General features: G+C 39.8%; 1 protein-coding gene across 1 annotated transcript; it reads right to left on the bottom strand.

Moving 5' to 3' along the window:
• Positions 1-1,521: 1,521 nt before the first annotated feature.
• On the bottom strand, positions 1,522-9,345 carry LOC144491371 (E3 ubiquitin-protein ligase DDB_G0292642-like). The gene is made up of 4 exons (XM_078209095.1): positions 9,134-9,345; positions 6,597-6,694; positions 6,336-6,509; positions 1,522-3,060 (listed from the first exon to the last, which is right to left on the bottom strand). The coding sequence occupies exons 1-4, from the start codon at positions 9,207-9,209 to the stop codon at positions 2,563-2,565; spliced, it is 846 nt and encodes a 281-aa protein (XP_078065221.1). The 5' UTR covers positions 9,210-9,345; the 3' UTR covers positions 1,522-2,562.
• Positions 9,346-9,802: the final 457 nt, after the last annotated feature.

Here is a 9,802-nt window from a genome sequence, read left to right as displayed (position 1 = left end):
GCGTGACCCCAGAATATTTTGCTGTGGAGAGGTCGGAAAATCCAGCCTAATGTATTCAATCATTCCACTCTGTTGCTCAGGCATTTTTTGATCTGATGAAATGAAATGTAATTATATCCCTTGTATGAAAAATATTGAATATCTAATGCATAGAAAAGTCCACTACTTCTTCTATGCAATGGAAAAGAAGACCTTGTGCAGTTTATCTGCATTGCATGTATTGAAACTCACTGTATACTTAGGGTGATGTGTGCAAAACATGTTAATGCGGACTGAGGTAATGTTATCATCTCCACAGTTATAAATAAATCGATGGGATACTTTCTTGCCAAGTTAATGATTTTTCATAATACTGTAAAATAAAATTTGCACTCTAGTTTGTTTCATGTTCATGGTGTGATCAGCGATAGGGTGCACGCAAACTAACACTGCAAAATTTTGTTTCATATACAATCAGACAATTGTTAAGAAAACAAGGGTAATGTTAAGGGATTTATATTCGTATTGGTAAATATTAGAAATGAGCATAGTTAAGTGGGCTTAATTTCATGTTTCTGTGTCTGGAAGGGGTAAATCCTATAGCTAAGTTCATGCTGGACATAAGTATTTATATGTATGGGGATTGGTTTCAATTTCCACTGTAATTCTATTGTGCTTAGAGAAGGTTACAGCATGAGGAATAACTAAAAGGTGTAAGTATGTGGGCATTGTTTAGCAACTGGAGGCCCTTTTAAAAGAGGAAGCTTAAGTTTTAGTGTTAGCGGGATAAATTCCAGTTGGAGACAGGACACTGGAGTGTGAACATCTCTCAACTCAGCCAGAAGAAAGACTGGACAGGACAAGGGAGCCTGCAAAGTGCCACACTTCCCACAGAATTAGTACTGTACAGATAACCAGGGAATTGAGAAATACTGTATGTCTTAAGATGACTGAAGTTAAGAGAACAGAGACCAAGGTATTGTTCAGAAGAATTCAAGGAAGAGTAAACAAAGTGTTTTGAGTTAAAGAAACAATTGCAGTAACCAGTGGGAAAGCAGACTTCTGAGGTAAATCAAAGGTTTGATGCCATTTATAATAGAGTCTGGGAATCAGGAGTTAAAGCAATTGTGCAGTTTGTACAGCAGTCAAGACAACAAAATCCTAAAGGGCATGCTGTAAAACCTGGGTACTGGATTTGGTTTTAAAAGTAGAGTGGAAGATTTGTTTGAAAGAGTAATTTGCAAACACTGGACTGGATTTCGGAATGCAAGCTACTGATAGAAAGCATTATTGTGAAAGAAGATTTTAAAGTGTGTTTTTGGAAGTGGAGTTCAGAACTCTCAAGTGGGGGAAGTCTGAGGAGAAATCCACAGACACCAACTTGGGTTCAGAGTGTAAATTGTGTGATTTGACCACAGCCAATCTGTGTGCTGTGTTGCTGAGATCATTGTAGTTTAAGATGTATATTGTAATCCATGTTAATCTTAAAATCTGTGTGTATTTATTATGCTAAGGGAGAGCAAATGAGTATTGAATCATAATCCAATTTTTCCATGTTTAATAAATGTTTTTTCCTTGTTATTAAAACTACTTAGCGATCCTGTGACTCTGAGGGTAAAGAGCACTTTGAGCTCACTGTCCAACCCTTGCTGTTTGGCTGTATCGGTCTAATGGTTCAAGGGCTATTTTGCTAGCAGCTCCAGTCTGGTTTGTCTGCTCTCCATAGCTGCATTGGTGCCTAGGAGAAGGTGGATCTTGCAATCCCAAATATGATCTCTACAACTCCATTCATGTTTGCAACCCACGATTTGGGAACCATCGATATAAAACATTACATTGTGCCAAATTTCTTACATTTATATATTTTATTTCAGGAAACTAAACATTACTAGGAAACAAAATACAAGTTGAAATAATACAAAGATAAATGTTAAACAGCTCAGACAAAAATTGAATTTAAAAAAAGATAAAAATTGCACACTGCTTAATGCACTGATGTACAATCTCAACAGCCCTTTTACAGTACAGTGCATCGACAGCCTATTTATGCATGTTGTAACATCATTTCCCTTCAATTTTTTCATGCGCATACTACTTTTGAAATTAAATGCTTATTTTAAGTAATTTAACACTGAGACAATGCAGAGAGCGATTTAGTGCAAACATTCCTATGAAAATACAACAGTTGAAAAATATACTTTCTTGCATTTGTAACCATGTCAAACAACAAGTATAAAGCTGCACCCACAATTACATATGAATGAAGAGTAGAAAATGGAAATGCCAGCCTGAAGTCATTATACAGAACACAGCAAAAGCCATATAAATTCAGAGATGAAAATATTAGGAAATAATTTCCTTGGCAATATAAAATGCCAAATATAGTAATTATTTATTTGCTTGGTAACAGCTTATGAATAGAATCATCAGAACAAACAAAAACTATCAAATCCCCTCTTAACGTAATTACCAAAATCAGATAACATTGATCAGCAATAATAAATGACATGCATTGTGATATTGAATGATTTGTGATTTTTTTGTGTTTGTACTTTCATGTAATCTTAGACTCTGATTATTTGCTTAACTGATTGTACACCAAGAGGACTCAGCAGCACTGGAAGCATTTGAATTTGAAGTACGATTCCATGCAGGAATACTGGTTTGCTTTGGTGCCACAGGTTTAGCACATGCATTAGAATAGTTAGATGATTTGCTGCAAATTAGTTTACTCTGAAGGCACACAAAACAAAATTCTACTTTACATCTAGTGCATATGATATATTTGCACATTTCTTTACGCTCTATGAGCATTCCGCATGTAGGACATGCACGGATTTTGGGACAGGTAATGTTGCTGTATTCTAAAATCTTTGTGCCGCAGTTTATTAGGGTTTCCAGCTGGATATTGGTGCAGTCTTCATTGTCACATCGATCTGATCGTGGTGCTCGGCCCTTCCACTCCTTCATACATTGCCAGCAGAATTCATAAGACTTTCTTTTCTCGGTCGTACAAATTGTACATCTGACTGACAGGTTTGTCAGGTCTTTACGTTCAATGCAACTTTTACATTCAGGGCACTTTTTAAAAAAACACAAAAATAACTAAATATTGAGACAGGAAGAGTATTCAAAGCATGTCACCATTGACAGCACCTACTCATTATCTTTCAAAGCATACTTTATATGTATTTAGCTTTACACAACACAATAATGAAATGGACATTCAAACATGTATGCTAGCTGGTGTTATTTTTTTTAGCATCAAAAAGATCTTTGCATTCATATCCACTTCTGTGAAGTTACTTTTTTGCAATTTTCCCCTTTTCCCCACTATCTTCCCAATTTTTAATCTTCTACAAAAGTTAAATGTTTGCTACAGTTAAATCATTGCCACAACATAAAAAACTACATAACCTCTACAGGGACAAACTTCTACAGAGGCAAGCATAACAAAGAAAATATTTCATATTCAATGAACACTCAAAAGTGTCCTCTAAATGAGAGGAGCATCCTTGTCACATGAAAATATTCAAAATGAGCAGTCCCTGGAGCCAGTGGATTTCGGACTACAAAGCTGAGACTAAAACCCACCCAAACAAGCTTGCTTTGTCCTTAAAAAAAAGTTTCTTTACCTGTCATAAATCTTAGCTTGAGGCATATTATTGCCTTCTGACTGTATTATTCCAGTGAGATAGCTAGTTAATTGGCTCAGTGAATTGCTGTTTAAATAACATGGGCAGGTTCCCAACTTTTTGATCCATTTATGCTATTATTGGAAACCAACATGATGATAAAGTAATGAACTGTGCCCGACATCACCACGCACCATCACGTGCTCCACAAAGTGGGAAACATTCCCAATCAGGGTACATGTTATTCAGCCTGTAATATATGTGGATTTCCAAAGAAAACATCGAATAATGTTCCACATGAAAGGCTTCTATATAAACTCAATGCTGAGTGTGTCCAGGCTACACCTGGATAAGAAATTGTCCAAATGGCAGAAAATCACAGATGCAAAGGGCCATATTTCCACCCCCCCCCCCCTAATTTTCCTCGAAGCCACACATACCAATTATTATTCAAATTAACAACTTATAGGATTAGTAAAAACCCGTGTTCCACATTTTTGCAATTTTCCTGGAGGGGGCTTGGTTAGCAAGTGTCTGAATTAGACCAGGACATATTCCTTTGAAGTTGCAACAACCCATCACACATCAAGGGAGGAATCAATATTTAAAACTTTGTCAGTTTACGATCTTCACTGTCCTGGTGGTTGTTTGGACTGCATGTGAACACCAGGAAGGCTGCAGGTGCTTCAATCTCTGAAATTGAGCCACTGGGAATGAGAAGCAGTGACCTACATGGGAAGAGCAAGTGCAGGGCATTCGGGAGTGGAATGAGGGGCACCAAGCAGAAAGACCACACATTGTTGAGAAACAATGTCAAAGAAGACTGCAACTCTCTAGACAGTTGGTCACTGGCATCTCTGCCCTAGAGACTTTGCCGTCGCACCTCTCTCACCCTCCTCAACCACCTCATACACCAACTCTACAGCAAACGCCGCAGCCTGGAAACCAAGATAGAGTCCATATTCTCAACTTGCATCTCCACATCATCTCTGCCCTACTCAGTGAAGAGCTCTAGAGAATCTCATAGGTGACTGCACATCAATCCGTCACCCATGTGGCAGATTCCCTCTTTCCTGAGGCAATGCATCAGCATCACAACTGATGGGGCATCGCTGGCTCAGAGGCCATTGGGTCCCATGCCTGGACTATTTGGTTGGTGCTCTGCAATACCCTCCTGAAAGGGTGTCAGTCATTCTTGCACTCTTCATAATATGGACCTCCAGAGAGGTGTGTGGATTTTGAGGATGGTGAGGCCCTGGAAGGAGACAGCTCATCAGGTAAGGAGCAGGAGGTAAGAGAGGTGGAAGAGTTGGAGGCAAAGGAAGGAGACATGAATAGACAGGTGCCCCTGCTGTATGATAAGGTGACCTCGTCGTGCCTGGCGCAGATTGCACCAATCCTAGAAAATAGAATGCGGGCCTAAAAATCGGTTCTGCATGCGCCTCCAAATGGTTTGCAATCATTCTGGTTCCTCTCTACTGCCGCAAACCAGATCACGCCCAGAAAGGGTGAGAGGCTGATTAACATAAGATAAACTTGATTTAAATCTCAGTAGCGAGTTCAGCATGTGATTGTCCCCCTTCCTGAAATATTCCCACTGCTTTGGCACACAGGCACGAATCTATGCTGGTCTCCGGTACATGATGGCCACACCAGGGGGCTCGGAGACCATTGAAGCCCCCAGGTGGTCGGGGCATCGCCGAGCAGTGCCCACCAGACACCCTGGCAGTGCCCACTGGACAAGGGCACCCTGATATCTGTGGAGCCGGTATTGCTGGCTCTATCAGGCCCACCTTGCCAGTGCTACAGTGTCAGAGATGCTTACAGCATTTGTTTTATTCAAAATGCTGCATTATCTGGCAAGAAAAGCTAGCTGGGGAGCTGGGGAGCTGTATGCCAGTTTCCTCGGCACAGCCAGTACTTAAAGAAAACAGAAACTTTCACCCTTGTAATAGGCAGGCTGGATGCTCAGGCTGGATGTTCAGTGCCAATCAATGCCAGGCAGCACTAAACAAAAAGAAAAATGTTAAACTAAATAACAAAGTAGAAGAATTTGAGTCAAAGGAAGTTATGACCAAATTGTATAGCACTCTGATCAGACTAGTACAACATCCACTTCTTATCACCAAGCTTCATGAATGCCATTCAGCTGTTGAATGCAAAGTAAAACCAGGAAACTGATCCCCTGTATCAAAGGCCTGAGTTGTAAGGAAAAACTGATTAAGTTGGGTAAGGATCAGACTCCTTCTTTGATTCAATGCCTGATGTACTTATATGTGCTTTACCTGAAAAAACAGCTCATTCCTTCCCTGCTGGAAGGAATCTTTGGATTCCTTGGTAACTACCTTATCTTTATGGTTTCTGGTTTTAGACTCCCCACAAGTGTAAACATCTTTTCTACATCTCCCTCATTGAGCTCCTTCACAATTAACAAAAATTCACATTCCCTTTCATTTTGCTATATTCAAACAGAAATGGGCCCCAGCCTATTTAATATATTTCACCATAGAAATGCCAGGATACATCCCACGTTTTTGTTTCAATTTCACTTTAAAAAAAACATTTCTAATAAGCAGACATTGCCATCCTGCCTGAATCAACCACGTTGATTGCCTTACTCTTCTATATTCTCACTCCATCCTGGCTTCAGAACTTTCTCAATTCCTGTAATGTCCCCCATTTATTATGAACAATAGATATGAATTGCTGATGCTGGATTACCCATTTGTATTCACAGTATTTTGCAGCAGCGAGTGTGGCAACCTTCTCTTCAAAATACATCTGTTCCTCATCAGTCAGCAATGCATGCCTGCGAACCTCCACGTAAGACCACTGCTTGTTACATTTCTCCTTAGTGCCTTCCTTTTCAGCAGGGCAGTGGAATGTGAAATGACTCTAAAATAGGAATTGAAAATTATGTTTTAAAAATATTATTTTTAACAATCACTTAACAAAAAAATTAATTTTGTCCAAGGCACTGACCTGGTCTATCAGGCTCCGACACCATAAAGTGAGTGAATTGGGGTCGACAGCATGTCCACAGGACATTTCTACTCTCAGAACATCTGGGTCATCATCTCCTGAAATGGACATTTTTCATTAGAATTTTGATCAATAAGGTCAATGGGAGAAATCCTATTTTCTCATCCCACCAGTCAATGGGTGGGGTGAACTGGTAAGATCGCGAGCAAGGCGAAAAATTGAGTTCACACCTATCGTGACCTTACCGGGCCCGGATATCTGGTGAGATCAGCCTCGCACCCGAAAAAGATGCGAGGCACATTTTAATATTTAAATCCAGTAATGTAGATTTAACTATGATTAGCATTTTTTTTAACAGAGTGGCATAAGATTGGACTTGTGGCCTCACTGAAAAAACAGATCTGAAACTCTCCCATTTTCATGCTCATTCAGGGCTTAGACTGTTTTTGTTAAGGTCACTCCCTATGGTTTTATAATATACTGGTCAGATTTTCCAGTCAGTTGAAAAACAAGGGCACTTACTGCTAACCTTAAAGAAAACTTATCACAAAGATCTAACATTGTATGCCATGATTTTCCCCTCTCTCGCTAGAAGTTTAAATCTGGTGCCAGGCCAAAGGGGTGTCTTGGTGTACAGCAGCAGATAAACAGCTGATCACATTGAAATATTCACTCAAGCACTGAATATCATTCACTTTCAATTCAATTTTTCAGAAAACAACATAAATGATCATGTTTGAATTTAGAAGCTAAAATAAAGATAAGCAAATATTCTAAAAATGAAAACAAATGTGAATTTTTTTACCAATATGGGAAAATTTGGCAATCCACAAATGCATCATTGGTTTTCCTTAGGACTACTGAAGGTCTTTAGCAATAATTATATTATTATTGCACTGTTTAGAAAATACAGTTACATTTCATTTAGCAAGGTGTAACTTTTTCAAGGGTCAAAGTCCTGGAACTTCCTCCCTAACAGCATTGTGGGTGTATCTACACCACAGGGGCTGCAGCAGTTCATGAAGACAGCTCACCATCACCTTTTTGAGGGCTATTGAGGATGGGCCATAAATGCTGGCTTAGCTACTGACGTCCGCATTCTTTGGATTGATTTTTAAAATTAGCAGGACTACAACATTAGAGTAAACGTTTTTGTCAATTCTATTGACTTCCATTGATAACAGTCTGAAGTGGGGTGGTGGGAGGGTATGGAGAGTGGATGATTCAACAGCACAGCCACTGGGGAAGCATATTATCATGGACAGCAACATTCCATTTCCTTGTATAATTCTGTGCTTGTGTGCACTCCAGAGGTTCATGTCAGTTTAATTGAAATGATAGAAAATGCAGATTCACGACTATTACTGCTGCAAAATTTGGGCCAAAGAACATGCTACCACATATTCTTTAAAACTCTTTTCCTTAAAACAAGTGGATAGTGGAGTAATCCTGAAATGTTTCAAAGAACCTTAATCTATATGGAGAATAAAACACTTACAAATGATGAGGATTAAAGGAGCATTACTTCCAATGACTACTAAACCAACAACTATTTTTCGCCCAATGTTTATAAAGGCATAATGTAACTCGAGTCTATCTGGGTGTGCCTACCACGATGAAAGCATTCTGTAGATCAGAATCCTTCCCAAAGCAACTGCCTATTAAAATGAAGGCAAAACCCCTGTAAAAATATCACTATCACCTAAAATTTAATTGCAATCCTTCAATTCTTTTTGTCAATTCCACCGCGTCACTTTGTCAATGAAAATGAAAGTATCACAGCAAAATGGAAGATGAATTAATATCAGAATTCACTGTCTGAAACAGTGCACTTTAATTTGACGGGAAAATTCTCATCCTTGTTTTGAGGCTATCTCTGTAATCTCCTCTTGCCATACACCAGGGTGGCACAGTGGTTAGCACTGCTGCCTCAGAGCACCAGGGACTGGGTTCAATTCACCTCACCTCAGGCCACTGGGTGTGTGGAGTTTACACGTTCTCTCTGTGTCTGCGTGGGTTTCCTCCGGGTGCTCCGGTTTCCTTCCACACTCCAAAGGTGTGCAAGTTAGGTTGATTGGCCACACTAAATTGCCCATTACTGTCAGGGGAATTAGCAGGGTAAAAGCCTCGGTGGGGACTCGATGGGCCGAATGACCGCCTTTTGCACTGTCGGGATTCTCTGATTCTATGATCTGCACTTCTCTAATTCTGGCTTCTTGAAGACTCTGGGGTGTAATCACTCCTCCAAAATCTGTTAACAGGGCAGGAAGCTCTGGAATTCCTCCCCTAAACTAGTCCACCTTTTTACCTCGCTTTTCTCCTTTAAAACAATCCTTAAAACTTTGACAAAAGATTTGGCCACCTGCCATCTGCTCAGTATCAGATTTTGTTTCCAAAAATGCCTTGAATTTGTTTTATTAGATTGAAGATTACATTACGTTAAAGATAACTAAACATATGTATTGATGCTACAATCACTCCAATTGTCTTTATTTTTAAGGTGTAACGCTACTGACGCGTATCCCTTGGCATTTTACCTGTGACCTCGTCCTTTCTCTTTACAAATTTCAAAGTGGTGTCTTTAGGATCATAGCGCTTCTCCTCGCCTTCCATTATCTCCTGTCACCGCTTCAGTTCCAATTTATGTGTCCGACGAGCTCCCCGCACAGTTCAAATACACAGGGTATTTCCACAAAACAAACTCTCCTAATTTATTTACAGCACAATACGATAAAATGAAGACCATTCCACGGACCAATCGCAACAAAGCAGTGTACGCCTGCTCCGTCAGGAAATCGTGTTTCAGTTTCACTTTCTTCAGAACATGATGATTTCTTGAAATTGTTACCTTTTCTGGGAAGTCCCTCTCGGCAATTTTATTTTTATACATTGTTATGGTTCTGTTATAAATATCCTTTTTGCCTTTGAGAGTTCTGTGTTTTTCCAACTTGCGTTCACCTCTGTAACTCTGTAACTTCACTATGTGTCCACTTCTAAAAGTGAATTCTGGCTCCCACCTTGCTCATCGGCGTGAGACCACTCAGGCCAACGTTATGGATGATACCATCAGTAAATGCAGCCACAATGCATTATGCATCCTTGTTCTCCATGACAAATCAACATGCCCTTTCTCTGTCATGCAGCTCTGTAGGCGGACTCTATCAGTTCCAACCCTGCCAGAGTATTTCTACCAAAGCGTTCACTTC

Source organism: Mustelus asterias, chromosome 3 (genome assembly GCF_964213995.1).
Source record: "Mustelus asterias chromosome 3, sMusAst1.hap1.1, whole genome shotgun sequence".
Classification (NCBI taxonomy): Eukaryota; Metazoa; Chordata; class Chondrichthyes; order Carcharhiniformes; family Triakidae; genus Mustelus; species Mustelus asterias.
The sequence above is the reverse complement of the archived record's forward strand: the minus strand, read 5'-3'. Positions and strand labels throughout refer to the sequence as shown.